This window comes from Thamnophis elegans, chromosome 9 (assembly GCF_009769535.1).
Source record: "Thamnophis elegans isolate rThaEle1 chromosome 9, rThaEle1.pri, whole genome shotgun sequence".
In the NCBI taxonomy this organism is placed as follows: domain Eukaryota; kingdom Metazoa; phylum Chordata; class Lepidosauria; order Squamata; family Colubridae; genus Thamnophis; species Thamnophis elegans.
Window position 1 is genome coordinate 62,037,174 of NC_045549.1, and position 21,773 is coordinate 62,058,946.

The 21,773-nt window shown below is 36.2% G+C and overlaps 1 protein-coding gene across 2 annotated transcripts in view; it reads left to right on the plus strand.

The window, feature by feature from the left end:
* Positions 1-21,773, plus strand: part of KLHL2 (kelch like family member 2) — a 48,918-nt gene that overhangs the window by 2,046 nt on the left and 25,099 nt on the right. The window contains exons 1-4 of one of the 2 annotated variants that reach the window (XM_032223856.1): positions 6,217-6,565; positions 10,382-10,507; positions 14,089-14,195; positions 16,788-16,909. In XM_032223856.1, the coding sequence (XP_032079747.1) occupies positions 6,537-6,565; positions 10,382-10,507; positions 14,089-14,195; positions 16,788-16,909 (384 nt within the window). In that variant the 5' untranslated portion in view covers positions 6,217-6,536. Of the gene's footprint in view, positions 1-6,216; positions 6,566-10,381; positions 10,508-14,088; positions 14,196-16,787; positions 16,910-21,773 lie in introns of those variants that run through there. The other variant, XM_032223857.1, reaches the window with a different exon arrangement.

The following is a 21,773-nucleotide window of genomic DNA, read 5'->3' on the forward strand; positions in this document are numbered from 1 at the left end:
TGGAAACTGGAAAAAAAGTTAGAAGTTACATAATTGCAGAGGGGAAACATTTTACAATGCCCAGAAGTGCTTTACAGATCATTAAGCACTCAGTCCAAAACTAATTTAAGTCAAAGGCCACCTTTATGTTTAGTAGCAGTGAGTTTCCTAATTAAATTGTGTATTTCCCTTTTGTCTTCCAAATCAGCTTGTTCAGAAAAAAAAAAGGAATCCACTTTCTTCAAGCCACATATGTTCCTCAGTTATAATTTTTCTTCTTCTTTGAAGCTAAAGGTCTCAAAAGTTTTATCCTTTTCTCATAAAGAAAATTCTTTGGTCTCTCTGATAATTTTGGTTTAACTTTTCTGTTCTTCCTTCATTTATATCTGTTTTCAAGTGTGATTCCAGATGCAAATGCACAGTAGATTTTACAAGGGCATGACAATTTTGACAAATTTATTTTCAGTTTTTTTTTTGTCAAATAGCAATAGCAACAGCACTTATACTTATATACCATCCTACTGTGATTTACAGCATTCTCTGGGCAGTTTACAATGTTCGCATGTTGCCCCCAACAGTCTGGCTCCTCATTTTACCAACTTCAGAATGATGGAAGGCTAAATCAACCTTGAGCCCTGTTGGGATCGAACTCTAGGCTATGGGCAGAATTTGTCTGCAATACTGCATTCAAATAATTTTATTAAATATTATAAGAAGAATAAAAGCTACACCAACTATAAAAATATAAAGAAATAGTATGAAGGAAAAATAACTTTTCAAGTTTCTTTTCTAATGATCCTTGACATGGAATTAGTTTTCTTTATACTGAGTCTGCCCTATCCAAAGATGTTTTAGGCAGTTGAGATTCCATTAATATACATGAAGTTGGAATTTTTTTTGTCACAATATACAATATATCATTTTTATAATATTTAAATTGAATCACACTTTTCTTTTATTTGATCATTTATCCATTTAGAGCAGGGATGTCACTCAATTTCATTGAGGGCTGCATCAGGGCTGTGGTTGACCTTGGGCAGCTGGGCAGGAGTGGCCAACTGGATGGGCGTGGCCAGCTTGATGCCACTCTACAAATTGCTGGCATGTTTCCTCTTCACACTGGGTAGACCGGGCCAAAGCTACAGTGGCCTGATCTTTCCTCTTCGCAGTGGGTAGACTGGGCCGAAGCCACGCTGGTCCAATCTTTCCTCTTCACATTGGGTAGATCAGGATGGCCCTGCAGGCTGGGTCCAACCACATCACTGGGTGGATCCAGCCCACGGGCCCTGAGTTTGACACCTGATTTAGAGAGATGTTTCTGGAGCCCTTAGTTTAATTTTAATGTAATTCATTCAATTTAGGCATAGTTTGTCTCTAAATAATGCTTCACAATCACTGATTTTTACCACCCATTTGTCTCCTTCCAGTCATGACTATCTGCTTACTCCAAGTTAAGATTTTAGAAATTTCAATTTGGCAGGAGCCTTTGTTCCATGTATTCTTATGCAAACACTAAAATACTAAATAAATAACATAGGAACCCATTGGAAGAAAAATGTTCATAATATAGTTGGCCTGGATGCAGGGTACACCTACAAGCCTTCATAAATGTTCATTATTTTATTTTATATTATTTCCTTTATCTATTTTTTGTCATTTATCTTAGTGGTCAAAATTGGCTCATAGGTGCTTATTTATGTAACATGCAGCACAAAATCATTTAATGTTAAAAAAAACATTCCTCCCAATACATTTACTAGAAATTTATCTTCTTAACTTTCCTTCATTGAAAAAAGTTTCCTTTAAAAAAAAACAGCAATCCATAAAATGCAAGGTCCTCTTATCTCATGACTATTAAGTTTGCTCAAGAATCCTAATGAGGAATTTTGTCAAAAGTAGCGGTACTTGGAAATTCAAGTATATAGTCTTGATAGACATCTGTATTTACATGCTTGTTGGCACTCTCGCAAAATCTCTATAAGCAGAATTTACCTTTATTGAAGTTTGTTCCTCGTGTCCTTATTTTAGTAATAAATAGTAATCACTTTGTATCTATTTGTCTGGAACAGCCATTACACTGATTGGCTTGTAATTTCCTGGATCTCTCCGAAGCCCATTTTAAAAATTAGAAATCATCTTCATAATTCTCTGGCATTGAGCCTACATGGAGGTATAAGTTAGTTAGGTAAGAGATTAGCAAGTTTATTATATCTCTTAATGTATATTCCTCATGGTCTTTATCATTATTGCTTTCCTTACACTTTTTTCTTCCATGCTTTGTGCCATGTTTTATTTTTCTCATGAGAAAGGGCTTTTTATTTCCTAAAGGAAGTCTGCTTTAACTTTTTTGATTTACTGGATACCTACAAAATGCCCATGCTGGCTTCCTCCTGGACTTAGTCGACCTTTTCTGCCATTAGAATACAGAGTTGAGCCTGAATTTCTGAGATTTTATATAATCTTTAGGTATTACAAAAAGATTTGGCTCTCTTGTCTCCTTTAAAACTTGTTATTACTAGTCACCTCATTTATGAAATTATTTTCTTTTATACTGAAATATAATTGTGTTGGATCCTGCTAGCAATTTCCCAATAACATGTATGTTAAGTGGAACAGTAGTATTGCAACCACTGTTTTCTGTCACTTACAAACATGTACGTTTCATACTATACAAGCACCATTGAAGATTAAATCTAATATTGTTTCTTCTCTGTCAGTTCCAAGGACAATCATTTTAAGACACTTCTTCTTGTGCCATATCCATCACTGGATGTTGGCAATCCTATTTTTGTCAACAGACACATGAAAAAGTGATGCTGAGTTTTGTCCAAATTTTAAGACACAGTGATTGAATTATACAGTATGTCCAAAATATTTAAGCATTGGCTTCTTTATTAGTGCTTTCCATGAATAGCGTTACTTCATTGAATACTGAATAATTAGTTCTTGCAGCCCATCACATTCTCAACAATTGTTTTCAACAGTATTATTCAACAATAGTTATTCTTTGTTCAGCGTTTCTAGTATCCATTCACAGTCATATGCTACAATTGGGCAAACTGGCCTTTATATGTATACCTTTATAGTCAATTTGATGTCTCCGATCTTAAATAATTTGTCTAGGTCTACTATATCTTATCTTAATGGCTCTTGACCAGTAATTGGAGTACCAGCACATTACGTTTTCTTACTTGAACTTTTTGTCCTTCCAAATACACTACTGTTCTCAGTGTATTGGTATTATTTATATCTTTCTCTTCTTTGCAACTCAGTTCTTAATTGAGCAAATTTTCCTTTGTTATCTTTTGCTTTCTACTTTTCTTCAGCTATTTTTGTGTAGGAAGAAAGCTATTTCATCCTCTGTTGATGAATTTTAGGATAGTTACATATCTAATGGTGCTAATATATTTCAGTTTAGAGTTTTTAAAACACTTTAACAAAATATCCGTATAATATATTCTTTACTTTGGTTGTATAACCATACCGAATATTGATGAGGTCATTTCTTGTTAGTCTGATTTTTAAAAATATTTTATTAATTTAGTTAAAAATTTAAAAAATAGTAGTTAAAAATCTGCATTCAACATCTGGTTTTATTTTTGGTGACTGAACTGAGCTTTTCCATCTTTATTGCAAAATACATATTCAATTTGATTTCATTGTTGCCTATCTTTTTTTATAGCTGTCTTTTATATTATTGGAAGAAGAGATTTCATATTTACATTTAATTTTCTTTTCAGAATTCTATTAACCTTTCTCCTGCTTCATTTCATACACTAAGAACTTTCCCCATTATTCAAAATGCTATTTCTAACTTTAAGATTCCTATCTTCTATAAATTAGTACTATATCTGTTTTGATGCATTGTCAGTGTCATAAAGTTGCTAGTCAAGCTTGAGAATCTTGGAAGCTGGGTTCATGTACTTTGTCCCTTATTTATCAGTGACTGTTACAGCTGAATCTTCCTATTGCCTTTGATCATGCTTCTTATTGAATTTTGGTTTAATGGGAAATAACTAATCACTTATTTGACACCACAAAATGTCCATCTTTTGGAATAGTATTCTTTCAATGAAAGAGCTCACAGTTTCATTGGAATCAGAGGTTTCAAGGAAGGCAAGCCATAATGCCCTTAACTATAAACCATTATTTTTAAACTACAATAGGTAGGTTCACATTAGGCCAAAACCAGACAAACTATTTAACCACTTAGCACAATGCATTGAAATCAGTTGGCAGTTTTCTGTCTTTTCAATTCCTGCTTTTGTTGTAGGAATAATTTATTCAATATATTTAGCACCTGACTCTAGTGCATGGGTGTCAAACTCAACTGCATCACATGACGTAGTGTGACATATTGTGATATTTTTTGCCTTTGCACGTGACACATCCGGCTCACTGACCACCAGTTAGTCAGGCCTGCTAGGATGTATAGTACCTGGCCCTGTAAACTCGGTGGTTTACAAATTGTTAAAAACATTTTAAAACAAGAAACCAGTAGAAAGGAAACAAAGATGCCATAGATAACAAATCCAGATGATAAAAAAGAAGAAAAGGGGCCTTCATATACGTAAAAAGGCTGGATGAAGAGTTGGGTCCTCGGGACCTTTTAAAACACCAGAATGGAGGCTGTTTGAATATTGGGGGGAGGGGCGCAACATTCCAGATACTGCTGCAGAGAATATGAACTACTGGGGTACTAATAGATAGCATTGTTTAATTAAAGGTGCTGGAGCATGCCAATCCTCATACTGAATTGGCTGGCAAATACAACAGTGGCCCCTCTAGCAATCAGCTCCTGTACCACATAGGTATAAATAGTAACCAACAACTTGATTTTTTTTGCCTCTGGGCACATTAACAGCTGGATCTTCTTTCAGCTGTAATACAGATAAGCATCAATGCTACTTGTATTTCCCCTTTGCTCTGTTGGAATACAAAAATGATCAAACTATCCCAGGTAAATTATATAACATTAGTATTATTATTATGTGGTTACTCTTCATAGGGTTCAGTCCTAAATTAGACATTCAAATCCAGCTTGAGGGCTTTAAATCTGGTTGAACTATGTGCAATGCTTCCTATGGGAACTATCTTTAAAAACAATTTGAACATTTAGTGGATCTCAATAGATGGAACATATAACAGAATCCACAGATCACTGCAGTTGCAGATCACTGCAACTACTTAAGTTGACTGAAAAGTTTAGCTGACAAGTATAGCATTACTTACACTCTGAATGGGGGACCTCATCATAAAAGTCATTTTCTAATCTTTCATTCTTTCTTTCAAATCATTTACAACCACTTAAGATACCTATGAAGAAACTTTGATTTTTGGTATTACCGATTAGATAGATTTGTTGTTATAGAAATGGCTACTTAATATTATGTAAAAAGTTGAGGTTTGATGTTAATGCCCTATTCCACTGCACCAAAGGGAGTAGGAAGTCAATCTTTTTTTTTCTTTTTTCTCTTTGCTTCCCCTCACATTTCCTTCCCCTTTTCCCTTCCCTATTTTCCCTACTATTTACTTTTGTATTTTCTTTGTGTGCTACAGTATAAAGTAATAAAAAAACTATTTTGAAAAGGTACCTATGAAGAAAATGGGTGAAGAAAAACCTCCGGCCAACTGTTAGGCACAATGGCCTGGTACCATTGAGATATTATGTTTATTGGGGATTCAGGGACACATTCACTTTGATAAGGAGTGCCTACACTTTTGCATGAAGGCATTACACCACTTATGGCTGAAGTATAAGTTCAAGAAAGTTTATAAACAATCCTGACACATGCAATGGGTTTATGTAAGGGGGCAAATGGTCCAAATTTAACCAATCAGCTTTCGTGTTTGAGGGTGAACTTGATTTTTCTAGATACTATCCCAGCAATTAAAATGCTCCATCACCTTGGCTGCCCTAGTTCCAGGACGCCCATCCCTGGTCATTGTAAATGCTAGAAATTACTTAAAACGTCTGTAGGGACCTGCTATGAAGAAAGCTATGGACGCTATGTGGAAAAAACGAGGACGCGTCCTTCAAACAGTCATTTCAAAACGGCAGAGAACCATGCTTAGTATCAAACAGGGTTCCCGTGTTTCCCTCCTCTGCCCTCCCTGTAACCACCCCAACACCAGCTGCTTCTATTGCAAACCTTGTTTTCGCGCGCCCCTTAAGACAGGCAGAGAGGGAGGAGGGGGAAGACGTCCTACACCCCCCCCCGCCAAGTTACGTGTTGACGTCACATTCTTCGGTGAAGAGGATAAATTAGGTTAAGCCCGTCCAGACCCCGGAAATAGAGGTTTGGCAGCCTGGAGGAGACCGCGAGGCGTGAGTAGGTGCTAACATTTGGCTCCGTTTGAGCGGAGGAAGGAAACTATCATCGGTTGCGCCGGGGCTGCATTCTACGGAGAGGCTGGGCTGATTGAATCCAGGAAAGTCTTGCCGCTCCCTGGGCTTTCTGCCGGGAGAGTCCCAGCGTTTGCGGTTGGAATGGTGCTGGCGCCGGCGTTCGGTGCTTGCGTTTTTCGGAGGGAGCAGCCCGAGCGGAGGAGCCGCGATGGAAATGCCGCTGCTGCAACCGCTGGGGTGAGTCTCGGCCCCCGTTTGATCTCTTCCGGATGTGTTAGATTCAACGCCCATCGCTCCCCCCCCCCCAGCTGGCTGCAAGTGGTGGGTGTTGAAGTCCTGAGCACCCCGAGGACTCTCAATTGAAGAGGACTCCTAGATAAGTGAATGTGGACCTTGCACTCTCCTAATGTAAGGTTTCTGGAGAGAATTGCCCCATTTGCAGAAAATCATTATCTTCGAACAGGCCTTGTTCCTATTGCCAAACTGGAATATCGCGTTTGTTATTGGAACCTACGTCCCAATAATTCAACCGTATTCTGAACATTTACAAAGGGCATTTCATATTTTAGGGCAGCTATGGTAAAAACAACAGCTCGTTTCTGGGGATGGCTAATTTAGTCCCTCTGCCTGGAAGGGCTGTTTCCAGCCCCGTTATCTTTAGGGTTTGTCTGTGGTTGGCTTGAAGTTAGAAAACCACAGAACATACGGTCAGGATACTTCTTTCACATTTCATATACTGTATTCCAAAACAGGGCCTTGAAATTCCAAACAGCTTCTGTGTGAGTTGTGGCTTAGTTGAAGATTTTGATTGCTCCAACCAAAGTTGTCAACGTAGTTTAAGTAAGAGCAACTTTTAGGTAGGGTGTTTTTACTTTGGTTATCCTTGTGCTAAGCAATCTTAAGTTTTTGAGGGTCAACAGAGACTCGCTGACAAAAGAAGGTTCCGGAGAATGCTGATTAATCCTTGTTCACTACTTTCTTTGCATGGAGAAAAATACTTTTTCATTCTAGTCACAATTTGAATAACAAATAATGACAGTTGGAATGCTAACACTCATTTACTCTGGAATATCTGTCATTCTTGGTTTTGTCCAATAATAATGATTACAGTGGCCGAATAAGCCAAAAGTACCTGATGTGTTTCCATTCTTTTAAATAGAGTGAAGGTGAATAGTTCTGCATGGAAAGTTTTCAATTTTAAGAAAGTTCTAGAAAAAAGTGGAGATGCATGACTAAAGAACTCTTTAGTCATGTACATGTAATGTTACTTTTAACTTAGTTTTTTTAAAGTAAGCTTTCTCTTGGTGTCTGTGCCAACAGTTACTGGATGAGGATGGCAAGGAAAAGAATTTCCACGTGATGGCACCTTAACTTATACTTTCAGATTCTTATTAGAATTCTTTAAGATGCTTATTAAAATTTAAGCACCTGACCTAATTTGCCTTATTTGTCCAAGTGTTAAATGATTTGGTGAACCTGAAGCTGTTTTTAAATATTTTATTGTTGCAAATGCTGCTTATTTAAGATGTGTCATTTTAGAGGCAATATATTAAAGTTATTGTAGACTCCAGTACTTTAAAAAAACAAATTTTGAACATATAAATATTTTACTACAATCTTCCAAATTTGTCTTCCAGTTGCATGTAACTGTTCTGCTGCTATATAATTTTTATGACATAAATTGAGCATAAAATAGTCATATTTTTTTCCTACATGGAATCCTTTCCAAAACTATTTTTTTCCTCTGATTCTAATCACATTTTCTATTGGCTTCAGGTATGACATGAATTTTATAAAAGTTTAGGAAAACCTTCCCTAGCATGGTTTTCCTCAAATAGATTAGATTGTAACTCCAATAAGATATGGAGCATATGACCAGTGACACTAGAATAATAGGCACTTTAATAGCATTAAGCTTGGGAAAAAATAGGGATTGTTCTGGTCATTTCAGTGACAGGTAGAGAAAGGAGATGCTGACACTCCTTTCTCACTTGAAGGGAATGCTTCTGATGTTGTTTGTTGTTCAGGAGTGGCTTGACAAGAGGAATACGACATTTGAAGCCCATGTCCAGGATCCATCTGTGTGTGATGGCTCTTGATGCACTGACTCCAGCCTCAGTCCACTCCTTGTGAAAGTCCCCAACACTTTTGAATGGCCTTTTCCTGACAATCCTCTCCAGGCTGCGGTCATCCCTGCTGCTTGTGCACCTTTTTCTTCCACACTTTTCCCTGCCACATAACTTTCTATTAATGTGCTTTGATACAGCACTTTGGGAACATCCAACTTCTTTTGCAATTACCTTTTGAGGCTTTCCCTCCTTATGGAGGGTGTCAATGATGGTTTTCTGCACAACTGTCAGGTCAGCAGTCTATCCCATGATTGTGATTCCTACTAAACCAAACTGAAAGACCATTTAAAGGGTTAGGAACCCTTTGCAGGTGTTATGGCTTAATTAGCTGATTAGAGCAGGACACTTTGAGCCTAGAATATTGCACCTTTTCACAATATTTTAATTTTCTGAGATTGTGGATTTGGGGTTTTCATGAGCTGTAAGCAATAATCATCACAATTATGACAAATCACGGCTTGAACAATCTTGCTTTGCATGTAATGAGTCTAGCTCATATATTAGTTTCACCTTTTAAGATGCATTACTGAAATAAATGAACTTTTGCACATATTCTAATTTTTTGAGTTTCACCTGTACTAGCAAAAAAATAAAGTTGTGATCTTCATTTTTTATTTTAAGACTCTGTCCAAGTTTGGTTCCCAGGAAAGCTGAAAGGGTTTATGAAAATTACATTTGAAATTAAATGTTAAACTGGGATAAAACAGTCCCAGTGTTTGTTTTTTTGGTAGTGTCTTCTGTGAAAGGTAGTGATATATGATAATATCAATCTTTTACGTTTAGGATAATCAACATGTTTGGAGAATTATGAAAGAATAGTACTTCTGTATTAGAACCTTGGGCAGTCTAGTGCAGTATCTCGGCATTATCGAACTGGAGGTGCAGCAAAGTGCAATCCCATAACTAATTGTGTAAAGCTCTTGCATGTTTCTCATGCCCACTAGTTACATGTGTAGTTGCTGTCTTCTAGTATTAGTTCTAGTCTCATTTTAAGGAATTTGCTCATTCTGAACATAGGATCAGTAGGATAAAATGCTGGCTATTTAAAAAAAGAATCTGTAAATGTTGATTTGTTTATCAGGCCAGAATAGTGAGTTTATAGAGAATTGGTTGCCAATTATGCTTTAGTTTTCATTTAAAAAACCATGGAATTATTTTAAGAAGAGATGTAAGGCCAATATATGGGGAAACTACATATTTTAATAAGATACAAAGATATTGTTTATTTTGTGAGATTTTTTTTGTTTTATGTCTCAAATTTGGGCATCATGTTTTTGAGCTTTTTGCTCTAATCGCATCTTCACCAAGCCCATGACTTTCAGGCATGTTGAATTAAAATTTCCAGTATTTCCCATCATGCCGATGGCCAATGATCATGTGAACTGACTATTCTGAAAGATACAGTTGAATACATAGAATACATCAAGTTGGGAAAGTTCTTTCCTTAATAGTTTCATTTACAGAAACCATTTGATAAATAAGCTATTTTAATAAGCTTTGCAATGACAAATGATGCTTCACCTGTATGCTGTTAGCACTAACTTCCATTTAGTGTGTTTCAATGTGTGTTTAATTGTAGCTACTTCAGCCTCTTATCAATGACTTAATTATTGTGGATGTTTAAATTTAGGGCTTTTCCTAGTTTGAATTTCACTTGGGAGTTGGGTTGTTCATCCCAAAGCTTAAAAGCATAGTCAAGTCAAAACTAAAAGCACATTTTACTTGGCTGAGTTGCAGAACTGTAAGTGAATGTAAATATTACAAGCTTTTGTGTCACTTCAGTCAAGGACTCTAAAGCAACTTATAAGGCTATATAACAATGATATTGTGGAACAATAAAAGCACAAATAAACTAATCAGTTTAGCATTAGTAATTAAGTTGGTTGCAAACTCTCATGGTTAAGAAATATTTTTTCTTTTTCAGATGTGCCAAAGTATGCCAGCAGAAACCTCTGGATTTGAAAGATGATAATACTGAAAAACGCTGTCCTGCTACAGTGAATCCTTGGCACATCATAAAAGCTTTTAAAGTTTTGAATGAATTAAGAAGGTATTGTTCTTGAAAAGCAGACAGTGTCTTTGGTAGTTTTCCAGATTTTACTCTTATTGGAATACAATGTTGAATATGATATTGCATTATTTAAATAAGATGCTGGTCTGGACATTGCATTTTATATAATTGTTGTTTTTTTTTCCTCCAGAGCTGGTCAATAAGATTTTGAAGGGGAAACTTGAGCTGCTTAATACAACTTTTCTGGGCAGCAGAAAATTTCAGCTCTTTATTAATGACAAATCTGTTTTCAAATGCTAATAGTGGTTATATGATGTGTATTAAGGATGTCATATCATTCCCCCACACCTGAAAAATTATCTTTTTTATGAAAGCATTCCTGTGAGGATAACATATGTGCCTTGGGGCTTAGGTTTTAAGGATAGGATTTTCTTCTTTTAGTGTGGTGTCTCTTCTTTAGGGACAAAGTGGTAAAATACTACTGGACCACTATTGGGTCATAACTCCACTAATTGTGCTCCTGTTCACTGCTTTGATGTTGCTGCTGTTTTGGGTTAGGTCCCCTACTTTTTCTTCACTGTCCTGTGATTTCATAACTTGAACAATATAGGCGTTGTGTCTCTCATATCTCCTCTGCCCCCACTCTTTCACTTATTTTGGCATATGATTAAAGAAATATAGTCATTTTTTTCTTATGCCATTTATTTTAGCAATCCTTCCTAATGATTGATAAGCTGATAGCTTTGATATGTTGAGATCTGGCCACCAGATTCACCTGTATTGCTGTGGATATCTGAGAAGGGAAACCTAAGTATGAGCAGTATAGCATAAAGTACACACCCGTATGATATATATCATAATCACAAAACGTTTTTCAGAAAGCAAATTGTTTGAAAATTGTTGTCCAGTGTTTGTTCTAAAAATGTATTGGGCATTCTGGTCTAGATTTTTGAAAATTCAACTCAGCCTATTCAGAGGGAACTAGAGCATTGGATGAAAATCTTGGAGTGCTTGGATCTTGACTAGTTAAATGTACATGGGATTTATGCTATTCTTCCAACTTGGTTCTCTGAAAAATTAGAATAATGGCTCCAATTAACATTGCACCTTCTGTGTGAAAGACATGGTGAGATAGGCATCAGTTTTGTAGCAGGATGGTGTTGCAGTGGAGATTAGAGAGGGATGCGGAATCCTGGCTGTTGAAATTCATTCTGGATCTTTGAAATAGCCAGTGTGGTTCCATACAGCTGCTCCTTGCAAGTAAACTACACAAATCATTGTACTTAAGTTATGTACTTGATGGAATGAAGAGGAAAGCGACTTCTTTTTTTTCCACATTTTTAATATTTTTAATTTATTTAGCTTTTATTCTTTTTATTGTAATCTTGTGATGACCCAGGGCATGGCACAGAGCTGGCAGTTCAAACCACCCTTTAATTGCTCCAAATCTCCCCAAATGCTCCCACATTTCTGAGCAGAGCAGAGTGAGAAAAAAACCCCACACAAACCTTAAGCAGCCTCTGACTGCAGTTAGTCCAGCCCAGCGCTGTCTGCACTAAGGCTGCACAGCAATAAATCCCAAATGTATTTGGTAAAACAAGAACAAATCAAGGAGTTAAGGAAGCAAAAGATCCAGGTAAGTAGTCCAGAACGCCAAAAGGAATGCAAAGACACTTGGAAAGTTCAAACTTCGGTACACAACACTTCAGGAACTAGGCATTTGTTCCCGACAAATGCCCCTCCCCATAGGGTCTCCTTAAGTCTCATTCCCCAGGTGTGCCTGGTGAAGATGGGCGGGGCACTCTCCTCACGAGTACCCTGCTCTGTCTGTACTGCTCACGCCTTCTCTGCGCTCTCCGAGCTCTTGCATCAGGAGGGGATGGTTCTTGCTCCTCGTCTGAGCTCTGTCTCTCCTGTTCATCCTGCCTCCCTGCCTGCAGGTCTTACTAATTCCGAAAAGCCTTGTCTGGACTGACTGCCTTTCCCCAGTTTCCCCCAAGGCCAATGGAGATGCCCTTCACTTGCTGTCACTTCTTGTGCCAGCTCATCTTCTGTCTTCAGACTCCGACAGAGGCATGACCAGTCTTTAATAACTTTTTTGAAAACATAATACCAAGAACTTCTGTTCATCAAAGTTAATAGATGTGGACTTGTACAAAATCCTGAAGAGATTTACTTCCACAAAACTATTTAGAATACAGTGGTGAAATACTCTGTTCTGGAGCTGTCTTATTTGTTCATTATACTGAATGGAATATCCATTTATGCTTTACAATTAGAAACCAAACTAAATTTTAGCTATTTTCTGTTTAACTTCATTTTTGATTATTATTCAGTCATAACAAGTTTTGATCACATCAATAACCCTAATTCTTTGAGTTACTTCCTAATGAACATGATTAGAAAAATGATGTTAAGCAAAATGATTTCACAACCTAACATTTTGTTGCAAATTGGCTTTCTTAATGGGCCTGGCATTGCATTGTTTCAAGAGTAAGTGTATATTATCAAGGAGTAAAAGTTTTCTATGAAATTGTAAACCTCCTTTTTGGATACTGTAAATGTAAGGTCCAGCCTCTCTTCCCTGTTCAAGGAAGCACAAACTCTTGAAATAGCAGAATTTCAAAAGGAAGCTTTTATTGGTGGAGAAAACTGTACTCTTTATTTAGAGTATTGAACTACAATTTCCATGTGGCTGTTTGTTACAGATATTGTAGATTATAATTCAAGTTTCTAATCATGGACTTAAAGAATAAACTCTGCTTAATTTCTGGAAAAAGTCTTTGTTTTTGTTCTTACATATTTACTGTACGTACGTGGCAAAGTAATCTTATTAAGTCAAAATAGTATGTAAGGGAGGGAATTGTATACAGAAGCAAGGTTCTCAAGCTTTCTACTATTGTTGATAATGCTAAACAAATTTATTCAACCGTCCTATGATTAAAAGATCAGAAAGGTCAACAGTTTGGCTGTTCGAATCCCTCGTGCCGCATAATGGAGTTAGCTCCCATTACTTATCCCAGCTTCTGCCAACCTAGAAGTTCGAAAGCATGTAAAAATGCAAGTAGAAAAATAGGAACCATCTTTGGTGGGAAGGGGACATGGCCACATGACCATGAAGACATTTTCTGACAGTGCTGTCTGTTTGGCTTTGAAACGGAGATGAGCACTGCCCCCTAGAGTTGGGAATGACTAGCATATATGTGCGAGGGGAACATTTACCTTTTATGATTAAAAGAAATTATTTTTATCAGGGATAAGACTGGGCAAGAAATAATGTTCCTCTTTTAATTGTTAAATTTTAATCTTTCTAACATGGGTTCCTAAACCTAATGGAGATTGCACAGAAAAAGGGGGGTCCAAACCTGAAGTGAATTTTGATAGCACTTAAACTTTGTCTTTACATCAGGTTTTTTGTAAATAATTGCAGGGTCTTTCCTTAGTAAAAAAAAAAAAAAGATCAATAGTCCTACTAACAAGAAGAATGATAAGAACCTGAATATTGATTATCAATTGCTTATTTTATTAAACTTGGTGAATATGCACAATAGCTAACTAACAAAGGAAATGATTATCTTTCCTGTTGTCTAAAATGATTTTTGTTTTGTTTTTCTTAATAGTCAAAACCTATTATGTGATGTGACAATAGTTGCTGAAGACATGGAAATTGCAGCTCATCGAGTTGTATTAGCAGCTTGTAGTCCATATTTCCTTGCAATGTTTACAGGTACCTTTTTTTTTCTTCTTCTTGTCTCTTGCAATTGAACTATCTCAGCCAATTTTGAAAGGCATAAGCATAATGGCTATTTCCTCAGAATGCTACTGTGCTGTATGTAAATATGCAGTGTATTTAAAACACTTTAATAAGTAAATTTTATTCTTGAAGCTGATTCCTAGAAGTAAAAGCTGCACTTTGGAAGCTGTATTCTTGCTAGTACTGTTACCCTTGGTGTTACCATTAGTTGGTAAAATGTATTCTATAAACTGCTGATCTAAAAAGCTGAAATACTGCAGCTGAAAAATATCACATTTTTTAGTTAAGATACCAGGAAATCCAAAGAAAGCCACATATAATGACAACATGTTCCATTTTATCTCTGATCAAATAAACCGACGTAGTCCTTATTAGTTATTAGTTCTTATTGCAAATTTCTTCAGTACTTTAATCAATCTCTCGTGAGAATCCAACAAAATGAAATTATTCCAATTGCTCTCTCGAACTATCATTTTTATCTTTTTCTTTAAAAGTTAAGACTTTTCCATATAGTTGTTTTGCTTTCTATCTCATGACACAGTCTTATTCAGAGATTCCTTCATATTTTTCTTAGATAGATTTTGCTGCATATCTTGTTCTGTAACGTTTTCTTCTGGCAACAGATTGTTTCTGAGATGACAAAACATAGCTGATATAATTGAATCAGATTGTTTATGAAAATCGCATTCCTCAAAGATGTCTCCAAATACCATAATAAGTTTCTCTTGCTATGTCCTAAATCTGAAAAGCATTTCACCCCACAAACATGCATTCTTTAACAATATTTTTGAAGCCTTGATATTCAAAATCCAACGTTTAAACATTTTATGAGCCCTTATTTCTATTTTGTTTTGTGTTTTGCTCTTTGTTTTTAAAGGTCTTAAGGATTATAAAAATAGATCTTCATATTTTTATATTAAGGTTTGCATTCACCCATATTTCTAGCCTTGTCACTCTTCTTTGAAAATTAATAGACAACATTCAAAGGTTATTAGCAAAGGAAGTGAACAAACTTGGTGTCCTTTTGAAAAAAAGCTGTTTGCAGCTGGAGTAATTATGGCAAATCCCCCAGTCTCCCAATTATACCTTTTCCAGAAACTGTTATCTTATAGTTATTTCATGAGGGGCAACCATAAGGAAAAACTGCTTGGGTGATCTCACCTCTCTTATCGACAAATGTTAAAATATCTACAAACAATGGCTCCGCTTTTCCACAGAACTCCCTGCAGTTGTTTTCCTCTTGAGGATTCTCATCCATGGAATCTTTCCCAAGCTCTCTCTAAGTTTATTGAAATTCACTCTCTTAAAGAGAGTGACTGTAGTTTGACTTTGTTCTACTTTTTGTTTTTGTGTAATGTTGAATTCCACTATTGCATGATCGCTTGCCCCCAAGGTTCCTGTAGCTTTATCACCTTCTATCATTTCCTTTCTGTTAGTGGGAATTAAGTCCAAAATGGCCGATCCCCTTGTTCACTTCTCTACCTTTTGGGAAACAAAGTTGTCTGCTAGGTTTGTTAGGAATCTGTTAGATTTGTTTCCCTTATTATTGCTTGAAGTTCAAGCTGTTTTTTTAACGCATTAGATATTACAGGCATTTTCCATTGTTAACCAATAGATTTTGGATATAAATCAGAAATGCTCCTCAGAGCTGAGATTTGCTTTAAATTCTCTTTTCTAAACATTCATTCTGGCAGTACAGGTAGTCCTATTCCAATCTTCACGAATTGAAAATGTGTCTTTTTACATTTGCAAAGAGATGAAATTATTTTATATTACAATAAATCAAAATGCTGATGCTATTAATGCTCTCAATTAATGCTTGCAACTTATTTTGATCTTTTTAAAAAAAAATCACTTTACATATAAAATGAATTGACCAAATTGGTATACATTCTACTATTTATTAAAATCTGTTTTTTTCATATACTGTATGGAATCATATATCATATATCACAACTAGCAGTTGCTGGGAGCCAGACTACTCTAGATTTTCCTGGCTTTCAAAACACATGGCAACCATGCTAGTCCATGTATGATATGCCATATGATTTATTGATTGATAAATACATACATACATACATATCATAATATAAAATAAATATGTATGTCCAACTCAGTGCTTAAGCTTCCAAGTAATCAAGTTATGAACAATAGTGAAACATACCCATTCAAAATATTTATGTAATTTGAAAAAGTTGTAAATTAAGTTTGATTACTGCTTTTTAATTCCAGATTTATTTAGTATTTCAATTTTGAGATTGTTTATCCTTGTAGGATAATGCTGGAGAATCAGCTTATTTCTCTTCCTCAAGAAAAGAAAGAGTTTCCTTTTTGGTCCCTGGTACTTTTGAATTATGGTTGTACAAAATTAGAAATTATGGAAGATGTCAAAAATTCTGAAAAGCATTCAGTACCTCGTGGCTGATACTTTGATACCCATAGGTGGTATTATATTGCCATATCCTGTTTTATTACTGTGGAATTACATTTTTCCCCTCCATTATAATATCTCTTTGTAGCATGTTTATTCTACTTGCCAATGTTTGAATTAAATTTGTTTTGCAGGTGAAATGAGTGAAAGTCAAGCAAAGAAAGTTCGAATCAAAGAAGTTGATGGTTGGACCCTCAAGATGATCATTGAATATATTTACACAGGGGAAATTACAGTTACAGAAGAAAATGTACAGGTAAGTGAGATGATTATATTTATTGATCATAAAACACCTAGGGCGGGACAAACCTGTTCTTTGTGGTTCTGGCGAAGGTAATATTTATTTCTTAGCATATGACTGAAAAATGTGCACTTTTTAACAATATTTCTGTTGTCTTCTTGTCCTATTGTAGCATAAAATAATCAATAAGCATCTTGCGTGTACTTGCATTTTAAAAAGACCTGCTGAGTTTTACAGTCCTTGACAAAATACACTTAATTGTATCAAGCAAACGTAACAGAAAAGATTAGGGTTAGAAACCCTGGAAAATAGCAATAGCAATAGCAGTAGACTTATATACCGCTTCATAGGCCTTTTAGGCCTCTCTAAGCGGTTTACAGAGAGTCAGCATATTGCCCCCAACAATCTGGGTCCTCATTTTACCCACCTCGGAAGGATGGAAGGCTGAGTCAACCCTGAGCCGGTGAGATTTGAACCGCTGACCTGCTGATCTAGCAGTAGCCTGCAGTGCTGCATTTAACCACTGTGCCACCTTGGCTCTTGTTAAACAAATCCATTGTTTGAAGAATATATATTAATCTATTTTCATTTAAGACTATACCTATATCTACAATAACAGAATTTCCTTGTGCAAAAGTGGACACATTTTATATTGTAGTAAATAAATAAACGGTACATTTATGTGCACACTTATGCATCCTTTGTGAAACCAGAAAAAAATATATTACTGTGCCTATTATTTATTTTTTATCATTGCGCCCAAAAGGTTCTAAATTTAATTGACTGTAGAAAAGTATGTCCTTAATCATGAGTCCTCAGCACAATTTCTCTTTTGCCATAGAAAACATTTAAATTGCTAGGCAGATTTAATTTAAAGAATGGAATGGACACAATCATGTTGGTTAAGCAATCAATTGGGGGGGGAAATCATATTTTAAGTAATAGTTAATATGTTTAGGAGTTGTCAGTAACTAAAACAAGGTAATAAAATCTATGACCAGGCTGCATAATTTTTCTAGACCAAAGCCATAATTCACCTTTGACAGCTATGTCCTACAGTTGAAAAACTGGTGAGTGGTAACAGGTAAAAATAAAATGTAATTTAGTTCCATTTGAAATTTATTTTTTGAGTACTCTGAAATTGCATATTTTAAAATGTCTCATTTTTATCACATTAAAATTACCTGTTAACAACTTTTGAAAACCACACCCAATATAATGATGGAACCTCATCCAAGTCCTTTCTTCCCATAGAATCAAAGTAAAGGCATATAAGGTGCATATTCCAAATATTACTCGGTGTATAGTCTGTTAAAATCAACACAGTAGAGGATGCTGTCTTCCACAGCCTCTGTGAGAACTGTCAAGTTATATATATTCAGGAAAGGAAATTAATAGCTGGATCTTTAAGATGCTCATAAAAATATGTTCATTCAAGGGAAATTATAGTTACAGAGAAAAATGTATGAGTGGTAGAACTCAAGTAAATTTTAAAATACTATATTATTTAGCAAGAGTTTAAAATGAAATCAAGATCTTCGCAACCAGAACCCTTGCAGGAAAAAGTTGCTAATCAAATAAAACACTAATTTTAGTATAGAACAAATAATACATTGCAAAATGATAATTTCACAGTTACCACCAACTTAAAAATCAAAAGCACAATGCATATTGTGGTAAAATATAAAGGAGAAAATCTTATATCAACTTTGTATTACTATTCTAATGGGAGTTGGGTTTGACAAACAACATAGCAATTTTGGCTTAATTTTTTGCCATATGCTTTCATGACAACAGATGCCAAAACAAAATCTAAAGTAAGAAATTTTTTAGAACAATATTAATGTCAACATCCAGCTCAAGAATCTAAATAAAATTCCAGGTTCATTCCAGTTACGAAAATCTTATTGTTTATTGGATACACTGCGTGGTAGTGTCGAAGCAAAACTAACTCTGAGGTTACAAATACTGGTTTATAGAATTAAACAATAATTTCCCTAGCCAAACCCCCAACTTCACACAGTCCATATAAACAAGTTCCCTTTATTATGGGAACTATCTGCTTCTGTTCCACACACGTTACGATGTCCTTGAAAAGGTTTTAGGCTCTCAAGTTCTTCAGCAGAATCATAGAGGTTATGCTAACAAAAAGTTGAAACAAAGAAGCATGTAGCCTGCCAAAGGTTCACTCTTGACAATTCATTTTGTTTTTTAGAACTTTGATCACACTGCATGTATTTTGTCTAATGTGTTTCTGGTTGTCAGCAATTAGATATGTCGAGTGCTGTTGATAATTGGCTTGAGTATCTTTGAAGAACAGTTGTCGCTCAAGTTCAGTTACTGCAAGGTTTTAATTATTTTTGGAATTTTTTATTTTACATTAGTTGAGGCAAGTAGATGTTATTTGGAATGCAACCCATGTAGATGGTTCCTAATGTAAGAGTTTACTGAGGTTTGACATTGCCTCCTAAACTAAATATTCTTTATTGGCCAAATATGATTGGACACCTTTTTCTTGTGCATAAACTCTTAGTGTAGATACAAACAACAAAGTTATATAAGATATCAATAGGAGAAAGAAAGATGAGAAGGATAATAGTAAAACAGCCCTACCACATGGGTAAATGTGCTTAGTGCTGTGGAAATTAGATATTTAGCAGAGTGATGGCATGGGGTGAGGGGAACTGTCTTTCTGTCTAGTATGTAATGCCCTATAGTGGCATCCTGAAGGGAGAACTGAAACCGTTTATGTCCAGGATGTGAGGGGTCCATAGATATTTCCTTAGCTCTCTTTCTGACTCATGTAGTATACAGATCCTCAATGGAAATCAGGATGGTTGCAATTGTTTTTTTTTATTTTTTGCAGTCCTAATTATATCTATCTGTACCTGTCTTGTTTTGTTGCTGTACCAAACCAGACAGTTATAGAAGTGCAAATAACATATTCAATAATTCCTCTGCAGTACTGTATCAGCACCTTCTTGGGCAGTCTGAGCTTTCTGAGTTGACGCAAGAAGAATATTCTTTGTTGTGCTTTTGAAAATGATGTTTCCAATGTTAGATGTCCATTTCAAGTCCTGGGGGATTATAGAATGTTGGAATCAGTGGTGGGTTTCAAAAAATTTTTAGAACCTTTTCTGTAGGTGTGGCCTGCTTTGTGGGAGTTGCTTGCCAGCCATGTGACCGGGTGGGAGTGGCTTGCCAGCCATGTGGCCGGGTGGGAGTGGCTTGGCAGTTATGTGACTGGGTGGGCGTGGCCAACTTGTAAAATGTGGTGAAACTCACTTAACAACGCTCTTGCTTAGCAACCAAAATGTTGGCTCAGGAACTCTGGCATTGAAGTGTCCAAGTCTTAAAGCTGTCAAGTTACAAGACCCTCGCACCTCTAACCCTTTAGAAAAAAAACGCCAGGGATGTTCAAACTTGACAGCTTTAAGACTTTAAGGTTTAGATAGGATTCTAAGAGGCAGGCGGGGCGATTGGTGAGCCAGCCAATTACTGAAAGGTGGGTGGGGCAAGTGTGGTGTGGACAGGCAGGGGGAGGGAGCTGAAACCAGTTCTAAATGGCACAGTAGATTTGTGGAACCTCTTCTATAGAAGAGGTTAGAATTGGCAGGAACCCACCCCTGGTTGGAATACATGTTAGAATGTATTTTGTATTGCAACAAGTTCAGAATTATTCAGCCAGTAGACGGCAGTGTTTAGTTTGTATCTATAGTTATAATCTATAGTTTCTTTATGTTTCCTGTGACAGTTGAAACCATTAAGCATCAAAACCCATGGTGACTGTACACTGTACACTTTATTTGATCTGTATGGCTATATAACCATCTTCTGTTGCCAATTGGTATGACTGTATAATAATCCACAGCTACCATTTCTATATAATAAAACAGAATTTCTAATAAGTTATGGACCCAGATTAAGCCAGCTTCAGCCCAGATAAACCAGATATTTACTCAGTATAATTCCACTATAAGACCAGATTAGAGGAGAAATATAAAGTTCAGCACAGAGCAAGCCAGTCATATCCAGCTACAGAAAATAAGTGCAAAATAAAGCAACAGAAAGAAGACTGCAACAGAATAAAAGCTAATGGCCAGTAACACAGCTGAAACGAAGTTTTCGTTTGTGAATTTGACAAACCAGAACTACCGGTCTTGGAAATTCAAGATGAAGCTAATAAGGGAAGGTATGTGGCGATGTATAAATTTCTTTATTCACTTTGACCAGAGTAAAACAGGTTGCAGAAGGAACTTTGCCAGCAGCTGATATTCCACAACATCCTCCTTTTGCCTGGTTAATTCAAAGTGTCAGAGATCAAACCTTGCAAGAAACACATGCTAAATGATCAGTGAACTATGGTTCCTTTATGTTCACCATGATTAATTGTTGCATGATTATATCAACAAAATGCATTTGAAACAAAAATGGTTGTTAAAATCACACTGCAACTCTACTGTGCTATGAGACCCTATTAAAAATTGCTATGAAATGTGATTTCTTCTTTAGTTCCACTACCCTACAAGAAAGAAATATGACTGAAATCTTGTCACAGGTGATCCTCACTTAACAACCATTCATTCAGGAACCATTCAGATTTTTGATGCCACTGAACAAGTCCTGGTCCTTTGAGTTCCAGTCATTGCGGCATCCATGAAGTTGTGTGGTTGCAATTTGTGACCTTCCCAGGAAGCTTTCCGACAAGCAAAGTCAAAGAAGCTGGCAGAACATGGGAAACCTCAGTCACATGAAGTCCTCATTTAATGATGGCATCTGCAGTGGTGGGTTCCTCTCCACGTCGCTACCAGTACGCTGCTCATGGGGGCGCACGTCCTGTTTGTGCACGTGCGCTGCACATGGATGCACACTCCACCAC